At 42.3% G+C, this 22,995-nt stretch overlaps 1 protein-coding gene across 2 annotated transcripts; it reads left to right on the forward strand.

The window, feature by feature from the left end:
* LOC126373105 (protein charlatan-like) lies at positions 1–21,005 on the forward strand. 2 transcript variants are annotated; one of them, XM_050019106.1, is made up of 9 exons: positions 1–478; positions 11,426–11,673; positions 12,371–12,736; positions 13,659–13,933; positions 14,232–14,404; positions 15,640–15,833; positions 16,823–17,064; positions 18,115–18,275; positions 19,070–21,005. In XM_050019106.1, the coding sequence occupies exons 2-9, from the start codon at positions 11,443–11,445 to the stop codon at positions 19,306–19,308; spliced, it is 1,881 nt and encodes a 626-aa protein (XP_049875063.1). In that variant the 5' UTR covers positions 1–478; positions 11,426–11,442; the 3' UTR covers positions 19,309–21,005. The 2 variants fall into 2 exon arrangements, with proteins under 2 accessions (XP_049875063.1, XP_049875062.1); XM_050019105.1 differs by lacking the exon at positions 1–478 and adding an exon at positions 10,665–10,834.
* Positions 21,006–22,995: the final 1,990 nt, after the last annotated feature.

The following is a 22,995-nucleotide window of genomic DNA, read 5'->3' on the forward strand; positions in this document are numbered from 1 at the left end:
GGCGCGCCGGCGGCCATGCCGGCGCTAGCGGCGGCGCGGGCGCGGCATGTGCGGCGCGCGGCCCACGGGAAGGAGCGACTCTCTCGGCCGCGAGCAGGGCGCGACTGACATCGACCGCGCGGCCCCGCCCCGCGCGCGCGAGTCTGCGCCCTGCCGCCGCCGCCGCCGACACACGCCGCCGACTCCCAGTGCGTCTGCCCTGAAATGCTCTGAAACTAGCGCTCGACGAGTAGATAAATCTATGAGCATCGCGTTACAGTCGCAGCCTGACGTGTTCCGAGGCGGAAGAGACACGCCACCGGCCGTGGAATAAAGATAGGAACTTCACGAGATAAAGCGGAATGGAAATTATCAATCGCAGCAGTAGCTCGGCCTGCGCTAGATAGAAAACTCGATCCATAGCCATTGCGGCCGCTACATTGATGGTTTTATAACATAATTCGCATACGCATCGTACTACGTTACGTTTCTCAGCAAGGTAAGTAGGTACCTAACCGCTACGAATACAGCGTAACGAGAAATGACGCAGAGATAGCAATGCCTATATATGTCATATATATATACTTGGGGTATAAACGTAGCTGGAGAGTGGTGTGTATACTATACACCTCTGCCTACCCCTTCGGGGACACAAACGTAATAAGCGTAATGCAATGTTATATATAATATATTGAGTTATGATTCAGACTAATCAATCCAAACTCACAAGACTTTTTCATCTCATGTACTTGTACTTGACCTAGTTACCTAATATTAACAAAACCAAACCAATAAAGACATGTGAAAAGACACAAAGAAATCGATACAAACATCCTAAAACCGGCGGCAATAAATTATTCAACGTCTAGCGCCGGAAACGGTTGACGATAATAATGTAATTGTCAGCGCAAACCGTGCTAACTAGCATAACAAAGGAGGCAACTATTGACATACGCCGCCTCACTGCCGCCACCGTACGGACAATTTCACACGGGCGGAACCACCGGAAACAACTAATATACACATTTGATGAATCTCTTGTTGATTGGCACACTCAGCCCACCAAACGTCGCACGATCTCCATCTTATTCCTTTACAATAAAGTCGGTGATAAATTCTGCGCCAAGGTGTTTACGCCCTTTCGGAATAAAGTAAAAACGTTTGTAAATGTCTTGAGCGGGCTTAAGAATTCTGATGAACAAGGTGGATCTCATTGGGGTCAAAACGCGGCTTATTTAGGTCAAATCTACATAAAAAAACCACGCCTGTAACCCTTTCTGGGATAGGTAGGTAAAGACTTGCTATTGAACTAATTTATTTGTTTGAAGATCAGTAGTATGTACGATTCTTGACATGCTTTACAAAGATACATAGCATAACATAATAAAATATTATAGCAACAGGAGCCACCACCCTACATAAAAGTATAAAACTATATGCTTACATAAAACATGACGCCTGTATCTGTATAGGGGTAGGCAGAGATGTATATCATATTCACAAAAAAGTATAGCAAGCAAGCGTTTCAACATAATGTGTTTGTATTAGGAAAAGCTTTCTGTAGGTTTGTCGGATATCCTAACCTAACAAGAATCCTATACATATGCCAAGGATAAATTAAGACAAACTGATATGGAATAGTTATGAATGTTTCTATTGTATTGTGCAAAATGAATTAAAACATTATATTTTTACTATATTTTATTGCAAGTGGCCCGACAGCCTCCAACACGAACTCTGCCGAAGCCTCCACGCCGAATTTCAGATATAATCATTAATTTTATTTTTATAAATATAATCATAATTATGAATTTTAGTTTCAATTTTATTTATTTATTAGACATGGTAATCAGGAATAAATTAATTTATTATTATTATTATTACTTTAATTGTGACTACATAAAACATAAATAGCCTGTATATGTCCCAATGCTGGGCACAGGCCTCCCGTCAATCAACCGGAGGGGGTATGGAGCATACTCCACCACGCTGCTCCACTGCGGGTTGGTGACTAATTGTATTTTAATGAATGATGATAATGATAATAAATAAATTAACTTCGGTGTTTTATATAAAAACATTTTCTTTTTTACAAAAACTTAACATAACATAACATAAATAGCCTATATACGTCCCACTGCTGGGCACAGGCCTCCTCTCAATCAACCGGAGACGGGCGGGTGTTGGGGTGGGTGGGTTACAAAAACTTAACGTAACAATAATAGGCGTTATTAATGCGTCATATTATAGTTATAATCATAAAAACTCTCATTTTTTTATAATAAATGGCTTCTTTTAAGTCATCATTCGGTTTAGACGCCTTATGGCCTAATTCTACTACCAACCGCATTACTAATCTTTGCGAATCAAAACTGGGGCCTTAACTAAGTTGCAAACGATTAGATATATAGATAAAATATTTATTTAGCTTTAGAATAAGAAAAAAAAGCTTCTATGCTGTTCTGGGAGCAAATAAAAAACATAGAAAACGTTCAGCTGCTTGTCTTCCCGGGCATGTCGTAAAAATCGACAGAGGGATTGTGTCCTCTAACATGATGGACTAATGTTATGGGCGATAGGCTGATCACTTATCACCATAAGGTTCATCATATCCAGCTTACGACATCGTATCAACAGTGGCTGCAAGTTGTCTTTGATTACTTGTGGCTCTGCCCACCCCATTAGGGATTACGGGCGTGAGTTTATGTATGTATGTAATTAGAAAAAACAGATACGTTGTTTATTATAGTTTTATGCAAAACGCAGAATAGCTGTCCATGGACATATAGTAATAGCCTCCAATGTGACCGGGTGTTTTAAACAAAGTTTGGCTTTGTCAGTCACATTCGAGCACACGAGAGAAGAGACTGTGGTCGCTGTTGTAGGATATATATATATATATATATATATATATATATATATATATATATATATACACATTTGATGAATATAATATATAAACAAAACGACAGCAACAGTGATAAAAATAAAGGGTGTTAGTGACATCGTAACGAAAACTTTGAGGGATGATTCAGGCCATGAGTTGATATCAAGTGAAATGTTCCGTCGCATCAGTATGGAACTGAAAATAATAAAAAAAACATCAACATTTTTATGAATTTTCCGGCAGGATATTTCACTTGATATTAACTCAGAATCATGGTCTGAATTATCCCCCTCAGTATTCGTTACGATGTCACTAACACCTTTCCTTACTGCATCGAAATCGTTCGCAACTTAGCTAACCCCTAGTTTGGCAAAAGTGGTTCAACATATTGACATTTTAGCGGAACACAAAACGTGTTAAGGTTACTTTGAAGATGTTGAAGTTGTACAATAAGCCCTCAGGTCTTGGGAACCTTGACAAGCGTAGTCTGAAGCCACTGACGCCCTCACAGTCGAGTCTATAGGTCAGGTTACAGCTGCGTGGGTCGTTTGAGAACATTCCTTCAGTATTAATCCTGTGAGATATTATGAGGTAGGAGTCGAGCGTGGGGTAGTCATGATTAATTATTGCAAACTACTTACTTACTATAGCGGAGTCACCTAATACAAGCATATTTTTAGTAGTAATCTATTGGATATGGTAATCTGGAATAAATGTATCCATTATTTTTATTAAGTACTTTAATCAAATCAAATCAAATATACTTTATTGCACAGAACTAAATTTCTGCTTTCTTTGCATGCTTTCTTTGTAAAGCATGTCAAGAATCGTACATACTACTGATCTTCAAACAAATAAATTAGTTCAATAGCAAGTCTTTACTCTACCTATACCAAGCAATCGCACAGTGTCCTGCGTATCCAATATAATGATGTATTTAGAGCAATGTTTCGGTTGCCTAGATATTGTAGTGCCTCTGGGATGTTCTGTTTTTGGCGCACAGATGGTTTTGCAGCTGTATTAAGGAAACGTGTTGCTTCTCTCATGCAGAGAGTAATGTCCAGTTCTAACACCATCATTAGAAGTATTGCGACAAGTTTCGACTCTCACATCATGCGATTCTGGACATTGCTCTCTGTGGGGAAAAAGTATTATTATTATTATTATTAAAAGGAAGTTCCAACCCTTACTTAATGCTATGTACCAAATGTTACTGAAATAATCTTTTTTATTTTTATTATTTTTTTACTATTATCTTAAATAGTATCAACGTTTTGAACTGGCGTGCGTGTATGCAGCAATTGATGAATGTGGAGGAAGCAAGAGAAGTGTGTCAGGATCGAAGCAAATGGAATTCTATAGTCTCTGCTTACCCCGGTGGGAAATATTTGAGTGGGAAATAGCGTGAGTTTATGTATGTTGAAACATACATACGTTTCAACATTTACAACTCTTAAAAAAATCATCTACGTATTATGTAATGCACCCACATACTTCCCTATAATTTGTATAACCTCTGCTGCACTCTTCCTGAAAAATTAATTACGAAAATCGAAAAAAAATAATGTGTTTTTGAACAGGAATGGTTTAAAAAGACCACATCGAAGCAATTCATCTAAAAAAGCAATATTGCAGTTGACATTTGCGCATATAAAATTAAGTGCGCAACGCAATCAAATGGCAAATAGCAATATTGCTTTTTAGATGAATTGCTTTGATGTGACGTTTTTAACCCCGTTGAATTTGAATTTAGAAATGAGCAACTAACCTTCTACTGTTGTGTTGTTTACATTGGAATTAAAATAAGAATAAGAATAAAATAAAGGACAATGAGTCAAAACGTCCCCCTCCACGAACAGATTTCAGACCATATCTTATTCGAAGCGTCTTAACAAGTTGATATTTTTGTTCTAATTATGGTGACTCTCTCGAAATACGGGGGGTTTAGTCCGAATCCAGTTTTTTAGTATGATTTTGGGTACATCATCATCATCATCATCAGCCCATTAACGTCCCCACTGCTGGGGCACGGGCCTTCCCTATGGATGGATAGGGAGATCGGGCCTTAAACCATCACGCGGGCCCAGTGCCGATTGATGGTTATTAACGACTGCTAATGCAGCCGGGACCAACTTAACTTAACGTGCCTTCCGAAGCACGGAGGAGCTCGAGATGAAAACTTTTTATTTTTTTGTGGTCACCCATCCTATGACCGGCCTTTGCGAAAGTTGCTTAACTTCAACAATCGCAGACCGGGCTCCTCACGTCATTGTCATCATTTTTTGACAAACCTTTTTTATTTTATTTCTAAACCCCATGGACTTTGAAGTTAAAAATGATTGGTAATCTTTTTACAAATACTAATGAAAACACTTCACTTAATAAAGTATCTGTTGGAAGGAGAGGACGGGTCTCATGCACTTTTGGTCATGGTCCTTTAGACAATAGACAAGACAACAGTAAAGTAGCTACTTAGTCCTGAATTCAAATTCTGATACACGCCTGTAACCCCAAAGGGGTAAGCAGAGGAGGGAGAGGTAGATATAACATAACAAAACCACACAGTATTTCGCAAAGCTAGTGAAATGAAACAGACAAATAGCGCTGTATATCAAACCTGTAAAAGAATTGTCTCCTTTGTTGTTCTGTCTTACAAGTGGCTGGTTGGCATGAGAAACTAGGTCGCTAAGAAAACCACAGACACAAGCACACTATAGGATACAATAGCATCACGCCTGTGTCCCCAAGGGGGAGGCAGAGGTGTATCGATATACAGTCATGAGCAATACAATGTACCCACTCTAGGACTGTGTCGCACTAACATATTTGACATTTAGTGAGACTTACAGTTCAATTTCTGAGCTTGATGGCGCAGCGGTAAACGCGCTCGGTCCGCGATTGTTGAAGTAAAGCAACTTTCGCAGAGGCCGGTCATAGGATGGGTGACCACAAAAAAAAAGTTTTCATCTCGAGCTCCTCCGTGCTTCGGAAGGCACGTTAAGCCGTTGGTCCCGGCTAGGCTGCATTAGCAGTCGTTAATAACCACCAATCTACACTGGGCCCGCGTGGTGGTTTAAGGTCCGATCTCCCTATCCATCCATAGGGAAGGCCCGTGCCCCAGCAGTGGGGACGTTTATGGGCTGATGATGATGACAGTTCAATTTGTCAAAAAAGTTAATGTGACATGGTACCAAAGTGTATCATATTAAAGCTCCTGACCGTACACCCACTTCTCGCCAGCTACGTTTAAGTCACATGTATAATTGAGGACGCGCCTGTTGTCATTAACTGGGCAATAAACCTGGAAACCATGTGATATCAATTACCTATTAGATGATCCAAACGTGAATTGAAACTTGCAAATAAAAACATCTTATAAAAGTCGATAGAAGTGGGTTAGAGCCCCAGCCGGGATTTGAACCTGTGACACCAAGATGTAGGTCGCGCATTCTCCGAACATGTCTATCATAAACAAAACATAAACATAAACAGCCTATATACGTCCCACTGCTGGGCACAGGCCTCCCCTCAATCAACCGGAGGGGGTATGGAACATACTTCACCACGCTGCTCCAATGCGGGTTGGTGAAGGTGTTTTTACGGCTAATACCCGGGACCAACGTCTTAACGTGCCCTCCGAAGCACGGAATCATCTTACTTTTTGGAACAATCAGGTGATTCAAGCCTGAAAAGTCCTTACCAAACAAAGGACAGTCTCAGTCTCAGTCTATCACGATTGATATATTATCCAATATTATAAATAAAGATTAGAATACTTTATATAATAAAGCTCTAAACGGCCTCTGTGGTCCAGTGGTTGAGCGTTGAGCCCACGATCCGGGGGTCCCGGGATCGACATATCACAAAATTCATCTTTGTGATCCCCAGTTTGGTTAGGACATTACAGACAGATCACCTGATTGACTGAAAGTAAAATGATCCGTGCTTCGGAAGGCACGTTAAGTCGGTGGTCTCGGTTACTACTTACTGATGTAAGTGAGTAATCGTTACATGAGCCATGTCAGGGGCCTTTGGCGGCTCAATAAGAACCCTGACATCAGGATTGATGAGGTTGGTAATTCACCTCACAACCCACACGATAGAAGAAGTATAATAAAGCTGTAGTAGGTCAGACTATCTAGCTGTATATACTGTTAGATTGGGTTAGGTAGCAAGTTGCCCCTTAATATCTAGTTAACACTAACAGTTAATACTATATTCTTTTTGTAGTGTGCTCGCCTGAATTGTTTAATGAACGAAGAATAACAGAACATAAGCTCACGATTATAGCCCAATTGGAATAGTCAAAAGTACATCCATCGCAAGATGAACTAAGTACCCACATCTCACCGAACTTTCTGTGAGTCCTCCGAAAGTGGTGAGCCGTATCGCCGTCTATAAAGGACGACCCAACTGTGTCAGTGGTAACTGCACTTAAAATTAATTAATAACTCATTGGTGGAAGTCCGGCGGTTTGAGAGGCAACCCGGTGTACGGTCACGAGCATTAATATGTATACACTTTGGTACCATGTCACATTAACTTTTTTGACAAATTGAACTGTAAGTCTCACTAAATATCAAATATGTTAGTGCGACAGAGTCCTAAAGTGGGTACATTATATTGCTCATGACTGTACCACAGGACCATAGTGGCATATAATTTACAACATTTTACGACTGATTAGTGTGGATGTGGATTATGGGGTAAATAAACAGAGTAGCAAGTTTGTAAGTTTTTACTGTTAAAATGACTCTCCGTTTGGCCGGGCTCGGGTAGCGAATGGAAGGGCCACAAGGAAGATGTCCGGAGTGTTTAGAGAAAATTATAGTTCAGTTAAACAATGAACACAGTCCCAACTAACATACATAGCTCACGCTGGTAACCCCAACAGAGTTATATACAGCCATAAACAGTAAGAAAACAAACTGGGAACCATTATTTATTTCTTAATTAAAATTAATACTGCATCTTCTTCTTATCATGTGGGTTGTAAGGTAGATTACCAACCCCATCAACCCTGGTGTCAGGGTTACTATTGAGCCGCCAAAGACCCCTGGCATGGCTCATGTCACGACTACTTACATCAGTAAGTAGTAACCGGGACCAACGGCTTAACGTGCCTTCCGAAGCACGGATCATCTTTCTTTCGGACAATCAGGTGATCAGCCTATAATTTCCTATAACCAAACTAGGGATCACAAAGTGATTTTCGTGATCTGTCCCCACCGGGATTTGAACCCGGGACCGCCGGATTGTGAGCCCAACGCTCAAACCACTGGACCACGGAGGAGTGAAGTTAAAAAGGCGCCTATTGCCATCGACCGGGCACTAATCCTCCACCACGAAAAGCACGTGAAATCAATTACCTATGATCCAAACATGAGTTCAAACTCATAAGTGGTTCAAGCCCGAAACAGGATTCGAACTGATGATGTAAATCACTCTTTCTCCGAACAGGGCTACCACGGATTTACTAAAATAATTTAATGTGAAAACTATCGACTACAAGCTGATTACTTCGAACGATATACAAAAACTAATCTTAGAATCTATGCTAATAATGGGCTTTCCTACGAATCACTAATCGTCTTATAAAACAGCGTATTTTAAAAATACTTTTACGAAAGGAAGCGTCGAAAACAATTATGTTGTATCGAGTCACGCAGAGCTAAAACTAGCTAAGTATTACCAGTCACGGCAACTGACTTTGCTTTACTAAGGATTTAAAGAGAAATATTACATAAGGTTATAGGGCAATAAATTGATTCTGCCCGGTCTACTGGAAGAAGTTTCTACCAGAAAAACTGTTTGTCTGTTGTCACAGGAAATACAAAGATACAAAAACGAACACTACATAAACAGCCTTTAAATACGTCCCACTGCTGGCACAGGCCTTCCCTCAATTAAATCAAATCAAATCAAATATACTTTATTGCACGGAACTAAATTCAACAATCAGACATAACACATGAATACATTACAATTTGGGCGGCCTTAATTAACCAAAAAATATGGAAACAAAAAATAAAAAATGCTAAGTAGCAAACTCTCCGAATTAATAATATCAAATTACTATGAGAGACCTTTGATCAATTTCAGATTATGTGTAGGCTGTTCGTGTTTATGTTTGGTCGTAGGAGTGCCTACAAAATATTGTTATTTTATTCCACAAAAATCCGATTTTTATTAAAACATTTAGTAGCAAGAAACATGACAATTAATGTCCAAAAAAGATCACTTTTTAAAAGGTCGCAGGGTAGGCCTCATAACGTGTGTAGCATAGCCTACGGCGTAGCACGTAGGCGGCGGCTACGCTGGCTACGCCACCCTGTAGGGAGGTCAATTTGTTACGCCGCGCGCTAGTTCCAACGAAACCAATCATTCATGGTTTGGCCGGTTTATTTAAAATAGCCAATGAATATATTCAGCGCGCGTCCCGACCATTACCAAATCAACCATTTATCGATAAAAAAAATGTATCCAGTTGGGAACCTGTTAAATTTAAATAAGTAGGTTGGGATTGCAAAAATGAAAATAAACTTTCAAGTTGTGGCTGAGCGTTGGGCTTACGATTCGGCGGTCCCGGGTTCGAATCCCATTAGCACAAAAATCACTTTGTGATCCCTAGTTTGATTAGAGCATTACAGGATGACCACCTGATTGTCCGAAAGTAAGAGGATCCGTCCTTTGGAAGGCAAGCCGTGGGTCCCGGTTACTACTTACAGATGTAAGTGAATAATCGATACATGAGCCATGTCAGTGGCCTTTGGCGGCTCAGTAATAGCCCTGACACCAGGGTTGATGAGGTTGGAACGCACACGATAGAAGACTATTGAAGTTAACTGTCGCCCTACTATACAAAAGAAATAAAATAACCGTCACATAACATAAACTTACGACAATATCCCAATAGGGGTAATCAGAGGTATTGCAAGACAAACTAAGTACCCACTTAGTACTTAGTTATATACCTCTGACTAAGTAACCTCACCGAGCTTTCTGTTACACCAACGTGATATCCGTAAATGTGTTTAAATAAACCACGCAAAGTTTAATGGGGAAGTTAAAAGCTCTAAATTTCGAATTCATTACAATTTTAATAACATAAAACATAATTGCTTTAAATTACAATGTTTATCGCGGACGAACACTCACTCATTACACGAGCTTAATAAAAGTATAAATTACCCAAAAAAGGGCTCTACGCAAAAGAACAGGTTTAATTAAAGCTAAACGAACAACTTATGTATTAATATTACAGCAAGGGCGAATATTAAATTAAATATATATATCTTAAATTCATGATTGTAAATGTAAACTTACAAGTATACCTATTATAGATTATAAACGTTAAAAAATATCCTGAAAGAATGACTAACAAAAAAGTGTCTGAATGTTGTCTGTAAGTATTGACGTATGAGCCTGAAATCGTATTTCTATTTCACTTTCGCATACTTACATTAGTCGGTACGTGCGAAAGAGACGAGACGCGTAATTACAGTCGTAAGTGATAAGTGAATCATTGTGAACCTTATTGAGACTTGTATCGTGCTGTAAATCATGAGGCGTCAGCGGCAAGACTGCGAGGAAATAAAGCTTGTGTGAGGCGAGAAGGGCGCGATAGCGGGCTTATCACGGGGCCGCGCAGTCGATACGATTGAATGAAAGGGCGGTGGGTGTGGGGAGTCGGGCCGAGGTGGCCGGGGGTCGGCGATCGATGCCGCCCGCAGTCGCGGCCGGCGCGCCGCCCCGGCCTCGCGTCCGCTCGCTCGCTCCGTGCAGGTGAGCCCGCGCGCAACGCCCGCTCGGCGCCCCCCTCCCCGCGCGATCGATTGCCGCCCTTTACGCACCTACATCCCAAGACGGCCTACATCCTATATCTCCTTTGTATTATATTTTTTATCTAGTGCTGCAATTCGTTCGGTTATCTCTCGTTATCGACTCGTTCAGATCGATACAGCCAAGGTACCTTTCTGCTGTCGTTGCAGCTTTACGTAATTTTTGGTTGATTAGTAATTGCTGCGTATTATGTTAATGTAGTAAGCTGGGAGGCGTAATGTCGTACTGGGTGAGCAGGGGTGCTGGTTGATTCTGGTAGGTTTCAGTTAGTAGGTCAGAGCTCCGACCGTTCAACTGCATCCCTGTGGCCCCCCAGCCCGGCGGGTGCCGGGTGCCCGTGTGTGGCGCGAGTAGGCGCGGGTGGTGCAGCCCTGTGGCGCCCCCCGCGCCTGCACTCTGCACCCGCCCCCACTCACCCCTCACCCTTTGCCTTCATATCCTCACTCTAGTTTAAATGTCGACACCACTCAAAAAGTTATCAGCACAGTATACAACATCTCCTACAAGTGAAAATTTCGACTCTTACTAACTTAACTCTCTTAGCCTGAAAAGAATAAGTTGCAGCCTTCACTTTCAGATGGCGGTAGAGTATCGTCCACGTCTGATACGTCATGTCACAGAAACGTCTTGCCCTGTAACATATGTTGGAGTACTTATCCATCTTCAAAGTCTAGAATATCTTGCACACAACATAAAGACCAAGCCTTTACTTTCCAGAATAAGATTACCCGACCATGGAAGGCGGCGCGGGGGTGTCCCTCACGCTGGACTGTGAGGATATGTTCAAGGAGATCACGAAGAAGCTGTACGGAGAAGAGACCTCAGTGGGAGTAGGCGTGGTGGGAGTGGAGTTCCCAGCAGCGGAGAGAGACTTGGACGATGACTTGAGGCCAGAAGAACATATCACTGCTTGGGGACTTGCTGCCCTCATGCAGAATGGCTTCCCGCCACCTGGAATTTTACAAGTTAGTTTATATTATTAGAAAATTGTATATTAGAAGATGTTCACAAATTGGAGATATCCTTAGAAAAGGTTCGGTTCACCGGCGTGCGTGTATGACGATTGATGAATGTGGAGGAAGCAAGAGAAGTGTGTCAGGATCAAAGCAAATGAAATTCCATAGTCTCTGCTTAACCCGATGGGAAATAGGCGTGAGTTTATGTATGTATGTATGTCCACAAATGTGAAGATTCAGCTTACATTTAAGAGACGTAGTCGAATAACAAAACAATTTGAAAAAATGGCATTTTCATCTTACGCTATTAAAAAGTTGAAACTTTACTTGCAACCCCAAAAAAGATGACATGCCGATCTTCAAGGTTGAAAAAGTAATGGGCCTTTGCTTAGCAGTGGTACCTATCACGTTGGTCTAACACCAAGCTCGGTGAGGTGTGGGATCTTGCGGTGATGTACGTCTGCCTACCCCAATTGGGATATAGTAATTGTGTGTAGTCTTCTTCTATCGTGTGAGTTATAAGGTTGATTACCAACCTCATCAACCCTGGTGTCAGGGTTATTATTGAGCCGCCAAAGGCGCCTGACATGGCTCATGTAACGGCTGCGTATTTACATCAGTAAGTAGTAACTGGGACCAACTGCTTAACGTACCTTTCAAACACGGACCATCGCCGTGTGTAGTAATGTATTGTGTGTTTCAACAGGCGAACTTCACACCGCGCATCGACCCTACAGCCGAAGACCGATGGACGTCAGCAGACGAGCCGCTGGCGTGGGCGCACTCAAGAGTAGCATCCTACAACCCAGCTCAACGACTCTTCAAGTGCTGCGAGTGTGAGTGCGTGGGGTTCCTGGCTAGAGTAGCAGAGCACTGGCTAGGGACCCACTCGCAAGCCAGGGCCTTTCAATGTCCCCTGGCTGGTTGCGGGTTCGCGTCAGGCTGGGCAAGAGGGGTGCGCACACACTTGGCCCGCGATCATCACTCGGATCCCGCGGCGGCCGACCACCTCCTCCGGGACAATCCTGCCCTTGCCGATCTTACTAGATACCTGCAGCGGTTGAAAACTAAGGTACATATTTTATAAATTATAGTTATCATAAGCAATTTGATATGAAAGAGTAACATGCAAGGAAAGCAACAGTCCTACAAAATGTATTTTTTTAAGTATTACTTCTTCTTATCGTTGGAAGACCAACCTCATCAACCCTGGTGTCAGGGTTATTACTGAGCCGCCAAAGTACATGGTTCATGTAACGACTACATACTTACATCAGTAAGTAGTTAACGTGCCTTCCGAAGCACGAATCTTCCGGACAATCAGGTGAGCAGCCTGTAATGTCCTAACCAAACTAGGGATCACAAAGTGATTTTTATGATTCGAACCCGGGGCCTGCGGATCGTGAGCCCGACGCTCAACCATTGGACCACGGAGGCCGTTAAAGTGTTACTAATCTGTGGTAGAGTAGTAACAGTAAAGATGCCTCGTTCTGCCTGCGGATGGACCGAATATATTGGCAATATTTGTTACCTACTTATACCACGGAATATAATAAAGATGAAAAGGCCGTCACGCTCATTATGTACGGTCACGAGCATTAATATGTATACACTTTGGTACCATGTCACATTAACTTTTTTGACAAATTAAACTGTAAGTCTCACTAGATGTCAAATATGTTAGTGCGACAGAGTCCTAAAGTGGGTCCTATATTGCTCATGACTGTATGAGAACCGCTGTCACCGGTTCAACCCCACTGTCTTTTACCACTACTCCTGCAAACATAACTACGATAGCGCTACTACTTCTCAAATTCCATAGCCACTTTACCGGCAATGTATATTATATGTGATAGGCTGCAACTTTACCATTACTTTTCGAGCATTCCTGCGATCAGGAGGGATCTCCTCGCATGATAGTCGATATTTGCCCTACAGGTTATAATGCGGAAGACGGCTTAATTGTAGGTTAAAAATAAGGGGCATAATTGTAGGTGGAGCAATCCCGTACCGAGCGGCGCGCTGGTAGCGTGGAAAGTCCGGCACCGGCGGACGCGGAGGCCGGCGCGGGCGCAGCCGCGGGCCCAGACGGCGGCAAACGATACGTCTGCCAGGCCTGCCCCTACGCCACGGACCGGCGAGACCTCTTCACGCGCCACGAGAATATCCATCGAGATGAAAAGCCGTTCCACTGCTATCTCTGCCACAAGCAGTTCAACCGTGCGGACCACGTCAAGAAACACTTCCTACGCATGCATCGTGACCAGCCGTGAGTAAATATTTCCATGTTTATATTTAACATTTAAAGAAGTAGGTACCTACCTAATAGGCTCACTCCTTTTTTAACATACTTAGGTAATAAACAAATTTTATATTGTCTCTGTCTAGATTCAAATTTTACATAAGCTGAAGATCTTTGCCGCTCTTGTAAGGATTAATTTAAAAAAAACTAAGATACAAAGTACTTCAGTAACGTGCAAGTTATCATTTTCTTATATAGAAATTATCCTAGAAATAGTCTATCTAACTCTAATCAAGTATAACCTAACCAGTACCTTTATCATCAGGTACGACTTAAACCGGATCCGGCGCTCAACGGTCAAGTCGCCGCAACAACAGCAACCGCAACAACAGCAGCAGCAACAACAACAGCAGCAACAACAACAACAACAACAGCCGCAACCGCAACCTCAGCCCGTAGTAGTGCCGGCAGCTACACCTATTTATTACAGTAAGCCAGGTAATTCTACTTGCGACACACCCCAGACACTCCATACAAAAATCTCATTCTCACACTACACAGATGATGTATATAATAGGGTGTTAGTGACATCGTAACGAGAACTTTGAGGGATGATTCAGGCCATGATTCTGAATTTTCCGACAAGAAAATCCACTTGATATCCACTCAGAATCATATACTGAATCATACCACTCAGTATTTGTTACGATATCACTAACACTCTATCTACTTGTATATACTTAGAGTGTAGTAAGTGACATCGTAACAAATACTAAGGGGGATGATTCAGCTCATTATCTAGTGAAATTTTCTTATCGGAAAATCGCAGAAGTATAGAATTGAAAAGAATTTTAAAAAGCATCAAAAATTACATGAATTTTGCGACGGAAAATTCCACTTGATATTAACTCAGAATCATGGTTTGAATCATCCCCCTCAGTATTCGTTACGATGTCACTAACACCCTGTTTACCGCCTTACCCCGTGCGAGCGAGACGAACAGTCAGCGCGCGCTCCTTACGTCTCCTACAGACTCGAGTGGCCCGCATATTAGGGGGCAAGCTCGTATCGGTATGACGTAGATTTGCCACAGACATTATAAACTAATTGGCCGGCCAAACGGGGTGTTAGGTCAAGACTGTCCTTTCTATACGTTGTCTTGTTTGTTTTATGCTTGTGATTCAAATTCAGAATGAAAGGAAAATTATACAACTCTCTATCGTGTAGGTTGTGAGGTGAATGACCAACCTCATCAACCCTAAGGTTATTATTGAGCCGCCAAAGGCCCCTGACGAATTATTTTATTTATTGAATTATACAATTTATACCCAAAAAAAGGTGTAAATAAAATATAGCATCTATTTCTGTTGACCATAATATCTTATCATCAAATACAGCTGTTGAAAGCGTCTGGGCTCGCGGCCAACTTAGGAAAGAAGTTATGGAACCAGGTGATTGGTTCAACCTGTTGTAAGTGTTGCCAATTAGACAAAACACTGAAAATAATAATGTAATCCATATACTTACTTGTAATTTAAAAGCGAAAGGTGACTTCATCATCACTAATTTAAGAGCCACGCGCCACGCTCTAGGGGAACATTTACAAAGGGGTAAAATGAAGGGGTGTAAGTTTAAAGGAAATTATTTTATTTTTAAAGCTATCGACAAACTCACAAAATACACTACCCGTGCAACGCCGGGGTGGGTCGCCAGTAATTTATAATGTAAAACAGCGAGCGAGCCGACACCGGTGCCGACGCAGCCGACGCTGGAGTACCGCGTGCCGCCGGTGAAGTTGGAGCGCCCGGTGCTGGCCAAGGCGGAGCCCCCGGCGCACAAGCCAGCTCCCGCGCCACAGCCAGCGCCTCCGCCCCTGGCCGCGCCCTCGCCGCAACCCACCGCTGTCGCCGCCAGAAGAAAGGTGATTGTGAGTTCTGTTTTGAATTTTTTCATATCTATTAGATAGGAAAGTAGAAAGGCGCTCTAATGTCTCAAGTTAGACATCACTTATCACATAGTGAGTGAATTCTATGATTTCTCACAAAGATGGTTGAAGTTTGCAGAGAATGTTATTAAAATTATCCAGTTAAGAAATATACAGTTGCCTCGACCATTATAGACGGCGGCACCACACTGACTACCGCTATCATCTTGCTCTTGCGGCTCCCACCTTGGAAGAACAGAAAGCTTGGTGAGGTGCTGATTTAATTACCCGCACCTCACCAAGCACTACATAGTGCTTATGTTATTAAGAGAGAGAGTAGGTAGATAATGATGTAAGCGCTCTAATATGTCAGGTTAGTCGTTACTCTTATCACATAGTGATTTAAATCTATCAATTCTCACAAAGATAAATAGATAGAGAAATAGAGATTAACAAGTTAACAATTTTGCAGAGAATGTTATAAAAAAATACTATTTTTGAGATATGCTATAAAATGTCACATATAGTCAATTTGCATTCTTATCGATGTCATTTTTTTTGACGTGACTTATTGTAGATTTGCCGCAGATGGCATTAACTACTTGGCCGGACAAATGGGGAGCGTTGAAGGATCTCATCCGGTACAACGTTTAAGACCCAGTTGGGCGCGAACCTCGGCTCAGGTCATCGTCTGAGAGGAAGAATATTTGAAAGGATTAATCGACCCTAGTGGGTCGATAGCGATAAGCGCTGAATGAGGGAATCGTCGACCACGGCGGGGTCGGTATCGGGGTTAAGTGTTTGGTGTCGCGAGCTGATTGGCTGCCTCTATGGCTAGAGTAATCGGGTCGTCCGGATCGTATATTACGTTCTTCGGACGCCGATACTTTTTAGTACCGTCCCTAAGCGGGATGTATTCGGAATTATCGATGTCAGATGACAGTATAAAAGCATTATCTATCAACATTCACTCACGCGCAACTTGTCAACAGCAAGGGGAGCGCCGCTACGCGTGCTGCTACTGCGCGTGGTCAGGGGTCGACAACTGGTGTCTCAAGCGGCACCTCAACACGCACCTGAAGCCATTTGCCTGCTCCCTCTGCGAGTACAAGGCGGCGAGGGCGGAGCGCCTGGCCACACACGTGCACAAGGTGCACAATAAGAAGGCCTGCGGGAAATGCCCCTACTTGGCCGATGACCAGCAACAGTTAGCTCAGCACTTGAGAGAGGCCCAGTAAGTCCTCTACGCTAATATATTTTTTTTATAATTAGTATTATTTATTGAATCTTAAATACCATATAGCAATGCCCTGCAACGGTCTCCTATCCAGTGGTTGAGCGCTGTGCTCACGATACGGAAGTCCCGGGTTCGAATCCCGGTGGGGACATATCCCAATAATCACTATGTGATCCCTAGTTTGGTTAGGATATTACAGGCTGATCCCCTCAATATCCGAACGTAAGATGATCCATGGAAGGCACGTTAAGCCGTTGGTCCCAGTTAATGCTTAGATGTAAGTAAGTAGTCGTTACATGAGAAATGTTCATGGGTCCTATGGCGGCTCAGTAGTACCCCTGATACTAGGGTTGATGAGGTCGGTAATCCACCTCACAACTCACACGTTAGCAAAAAATATGCTTATATGATTAATAATTACATAGGTACTAGCAGTATATTAAGTATAATGTAAGAATACCCGAACGACAGCAAAAGTTGTCCGTTGAAAAATGTAGTATCTTGAGACAACATTGATCGTTAAGAGTCCTGCGTTCTGCGGTGTTTGCATTGATGTAGGTATTTGTAAAAGGATTTTAAACCATCTTCATAAGTTTTCTTTCTTCATAAGTCTCCATAGCGAAGATGCTCATGAACCGTTGTAACAGTAGCTACTTCTTATCTCTTTCCGAGGGTACTATCTACTCAGCCTGTATCCACCCAGTGCTGAGTATCGGCCTTACTTTCACGCCATCCTTTACGGTCCTGTGCAAGTCTCGTCCACTGTTCCGTCGTACCTCACAATGTCATCCGACCATCGGGCTGGTGGTCGTCCTCAATATCATATACCTTCCCTTGGCCACCATTCCGTAACCGCCTTGTCTATCCCTTATTTTCTTGCCAAATCTCTGTCCATCTCAACTCCGAGGGTACTCACATGTCTGTTTCAGACGATTCAGAAAGAAAGAAAGAAAAAATATTCACTATGTGATGTGGCTGATCAGAACTATAATTATCGCGAAGTCATGCACTTTTGGTTACTTACTATAAAATGTAATTTCCTTGCAGCCACATAGAGAGCCGCAATCTGAAGGTGCCCTCGACGGGCGTGTCGCGCGCGGCGCCTGCGCAGCCGGCGGTAACGACCGGCTACGTGACTCAGGCGCCCGCCACGCAGACCGAACAGCCAGGCGTCGTGCCTACTAGCGTCGGCAATGCCGGGACTAATAGTACGATATATTTGAAATCCTTAGTTTTATTAATAGGCATTTTGGATGCGTATTCCTACGAATTCGTCTCGCACGTAGATACCTATGGATGCGTACGAACATGCAGGAAGAATCCCTTCAAACAATATGAGAACGCACACTGTGTCGTCGAAAGTTGATTGTCGTAGCGTAGACAGGCGTTCGTACGTACCATGCAAATTCACAAGTTCATATACGAAAGCATCCCAATTTAATATTTATAGAGGAATTTATATAGTTTTATAAAAAAAAATGCATTCAATTACATAGAACTTTAGCAACCGAGGATTGAAGAATGTATAAGAAGCAAAAGAAGTGTGTGAGAATCGAAGCAGATGGAATTCCATAGTCTCCGTACCCCGGTGAGAAATAGGCGCGAGTTATATTTAACACAACTATATCCTAATGGGGTAGTTAGAGGCACATCCATCGTACGATGAACTAACTACCTACACCTCACTTAGTTTTCTAATAGACCAATGTGTTAGCTGGTGACCTGTATCGCCGTCTGTAATGGTCAAGCCAACTATGTCCCAAAACCGCTTAAGATAAATTTATAACTCCGGTGTAAGTCCGATATCGGGGCTACCCGTTTGAGGAGCAAGCCGGTGTACAGTCATGAGCAATATAATGTACCCACTTTAGGACTCTGTCGCACTAACATATTTGACATTTACTGAGACTTACAGTTCAATTTGTCAAAAAAGTTAATGTGACATGGTACCTACACAGTAACTATAATTAGTTTGTGTATGTATGTAACCGTTTATCCTCAGTTTTCAAAGCAACGTTGGATACAGGCGGCGCGCGGCGACGCGAGGGCCGGGCGGCGGGCGCGGCGCGGCTGTTTGGTTACCTGGAGGCCTCCGACGGCTCCGGCGACGAGTACGACGCCCCGATGGAGTTCGCGCCCGCTCCACCGCAGCAGCAGACCCAACACTTCACCAGGGACAAGGAGAACGCTGCCCCAACACTCCACCACACCATGCATCATGACCACTGCCTGAGATATTAGTCTACGGAGTCGGAGTTGTCGCATATAGAATACTTTTTGCAGATCTGATTTTCTGAGACTTGACTAACTATTCATGCAACAGTAAGGGTATCTACTAAGCAAAGAGGAGAAGACACGAGCGGAGACGTATTAAATCGACCAATCACAGCCCGCGAGAGCGAGAGAGGACGCTCTGTAGCGCTCCCCTTCGCGGCGATTGGTCTCCGCCTTAGTGACTTCAGTAGAAGCTCATCCTTATTGTGACCAGATTCAAGAAACCTACTATACTACATACAACGCAATATGCATATTCCACAGTTATCGTTCCGAGAGTTTAATATTGTTATTTTATATACAAAAATATCTTGAATCTGGATCGATAGTGATAATAATAGTTATGTATAATTAGATGTAATTTAAAGACCATTTCCATATGCGACGACTCAGTCGCTTCGCCGATTTCTTAAGAACCCGTGTACATTATTGTCTTTAATATAGTTATATTATATATTATTATGTAAATATTGTTTCAACCAAAGCATGATGCACACAGAGCCAAAAAAGCGGAACAAGCGGGTAGGGGCGCGAATTTTGGTTACCTATTTAACTCTGATTAAGGCCGATCACATACATTCGGAATTTCGATTCGAAATATCGATTAGTAATATCGAACGCATTAAATCCATACAACATCTATGAATCAGCCACATACATACAGTTTTTTTCCGTTCGAAATTTAATCTGATTCGGAATGTCTGAACTCAAGTTCTAGCGTCGCTCAACTGAGCCTTGTTATTCCAAACGGAAGTAAACGTATGTGTGTGATATAATAACGGAATCCCGAAACAGTATTTCCAATCGAAATTCCGAAACGGAATTCCGAATGTATGTGACCGGCCCAAATCTTACAACTTTGTCAGTATACAAAGTTTAAAAAAATCTAATCATCAAAACTATTTGCAAGAGTCTGGAGGGCCTGTCCGTCGGAGGTCCGTGAAGCTCTGCTAGACGGCTCCAATCCGAATTCTAATGTTTCAGAATGGGGCCATCCAATCGCTAGAAAGCAATTAGGGTTGTCGCGCACCAGCCGCATGACACGAGACTCGATTTCGGCTTTTTGGCATAGAATAAATAGAACGGTATCTCTCCGTCCCGCACCAATTCGTATAGGACGCCGAACCTCACCCCCTCTTGGTTTTACTTTAGTCTTAAATGGCCGTAAGCCGCTAAGGAGTAAGGGGGAGCGCGCGCAAACTTTTTCTCTCTCGCACTTATACGTTAAGAGTGAGATTTTGTACGGTTTTTGCGGACACCACGCAATGGCCGTGGGTGAGAGCCTTCAGTGTGGGTGAGAGCCTTCAGCGCTCCCCATTTGTCCGGCCAAGTAGTTAATGCCATCTGCGGCAAATCTACAATAAGTCACGTCAAAAAAAAAAAAAAACGCAATGGCCGCGAAACCGTATGCACCGCAGCAAACGTGTCCGACGCACTGCAACAGCGCGGCAGCCCTAAATGCATTCTAAATGTGTTGTTATATTGGACTCTTAAGGCGCTAAGAGCCTTTTGAGAATAGTTTATCAAACCGCAAGCGACCCATTGGCCCCGCTCTCCTGGCTCTGTGTACAGCAAATAAGAGTGCACTACTAAGCTGAGAAATCGACGTTAACGACACATTGCGATCTATAAACCATCGATGTACATGTACCTGCCTGATTCGAATACTTAATGTCGTTGCACAATACATTACAGAGCTCGTGTTTTATTTATACTCCTTCGGCACTTAAATATTTACAACTCAACATTTGTTGCCTGAATAAAGGCAACGAAACAAAACGTGCGAGACATCGCTAGATCGTTACCATAATAATACGTCGTAACATACATCGTAACGAATACTGAGGGGTTGATTCAGACCATGACTCCGAGTTGAATGTCAAGAGGAATTTTCCGTCGCAAAATTCATGATTTGTTTTTTTTTTTATTATTATTTTACCATAAGGTTCATCATATCCATCTTAGGACTTCGTATCAACAGTGGCTGCAAGTTGTCTTTGATTACTTGTGGCTCTGCCCACCCCATTTGGGATTACGGGCGTGAGTTTATGTATGTATGTATGTATGCGATGGAAAATTCCACTCGATATTAACTCAGTATAATGATCTGAATCATCCCTCTCAGTATTAGTTACGATATCAGTTACACCTATAATTACGTACATGTAGCCATACAAGCACGTATGGGTGTTAGTCACACCGTAACGAATAAGGTGGATGACTCAGACCATGATTCTGCGTTGACATCAAGTGGAATTTCCTGTCGGAAAATTCATAAAAAATTTAGTGTTTTTTTAATTCTTTTCAGTTCCATACTTTTGCGGTGGAAAACTTCACTTGATATTAACTCAAAATCATGGTCAGAGTCATCCCACAAAGTGTTCGTTACGATGTCACTAACACCTGTATATATGCGATAAGTGTTAAAAAATATTAGTGATGAAAGGATAGGGACACAGTATTGTCTAGTAATGAGTGATTCATCGAAACTTTGAAGAAAACTCTCTTGACCTACCCTCCCCGAATCATATAAAACATGGAAATAACTAGAGATCTAAATACCATCATAATCAAGAAAGGGAGAGAGAAAATAAAGTATTTATTATTAGAGGACGCCGCCGCAGCTCTACAAAACATTAACGACTATATAGTCAGTAGTACAATCGTCGCAAGATGAGCTTTGACATATCACAAAAATACTTTGACGCATCGACGAAGATGTCGCGCGCGGTGGTCGCTCTCGCTCTAACAAATGACGGTTCTGAATAACAGAAAAGGATAGAAGCGTAGAAAAGTGCGACAAGCTGCTGACAAATGTGCTGACCCTTAATAACTTTAGCAACCATGACGACAGAAGACCATCTCAGTACTTCTTAGATTAGGTGTGATTGAAAAATCTTCTGGGGACTTTTCCTTCTCTCCCCGACGGTGGGGTTTACGGAGTATTGTAGGGATTCATTTAATAAAAGCCATTGTCGAGTAATACTGGTTTATTGAGTGAGTACGCGACACAGCGCGCGTAAAGCGCCGCGACTGGTGGGTCTATAATATACCTTCCTACCTCGTTTTATAGCCTCTTATTATGTATCATCTATCGACTAAGTTAGGCACTCGGTTCAGACTTATCCAATGAACCGCCGCCATAAATAGATGGAAAAAATAATGAATAAAAGAACTACATTTACGAAAGTATTATAACTGAGTGTAAACTTTAACATAAGACCCGTAGATTTTAAGATTAAACAGGCACAAAAAGCAACTTTTGCTGTCCTTAACGTAGAAATTTTAAAAACTGATTTTTTTTAACAACGTCTAGGGCCCTGTGGCGAGGATTTCTTGCGACTACTTTTCCTCGACTATAGAGATTGAGAAACTGCAGTAGTTTTAGGCGGATAAGACGTTCGACAAAATATATATTTAGATAATACGATTTAAAGCGTAACCAACGGAATAAAGACATTTTTAGATAATATAACTATCGGACATTTACAATGCATAGCACAAGTCTGAGCCGATGCCTACATACTAGAAAAACCGTACATAAATAAGCATTCTGCACGTTCTCGTTGCATCACAATTATGTTTCAATTGTGATGATATAATGACTTAATTATGTCATAACTAGCACATATGTATAGTATGGATTTAAAATCC

The sequence above is a fragment of the Pectinophora gossypiella genome, chromosome 15, assembly GCF_024362695.1.
Source record: "Pectinophora gossypiella chromosome 15, ilPecGoss1.1, whole genome shotgun sequence".
NCBI classification, from domain to species: domain Eukaryota; kingdom Metazoa; phylum Arthropoda; class Insecta; order Lepidoptera; family Gelechiidae; genus Pectinophora; species Pectinophora gossypiella.

Coding starts and splice junctions, on each gene's coding strand:
- LOC126373105 (XM_050019106.1), top strand. CDS start 11,443: ATGGAAGGCGGCGCGGGGGTGTCCCTCACGCTGGACTGTGAGGATATG. Junction 11,674..12,370: donor CGCCACCTGGAATTTTACAA/GTTAGTTTATAT, acceptor GTGTTTCAACAG/GCGAACTTCACACCGCGCAT. Junction 13,934..14,231: donor CGCATGCATCGTGACCAGCC/GTGAGTAAATAT, acceptor CTTTATCATCAG/GTACGACTTAAACCGGATCC.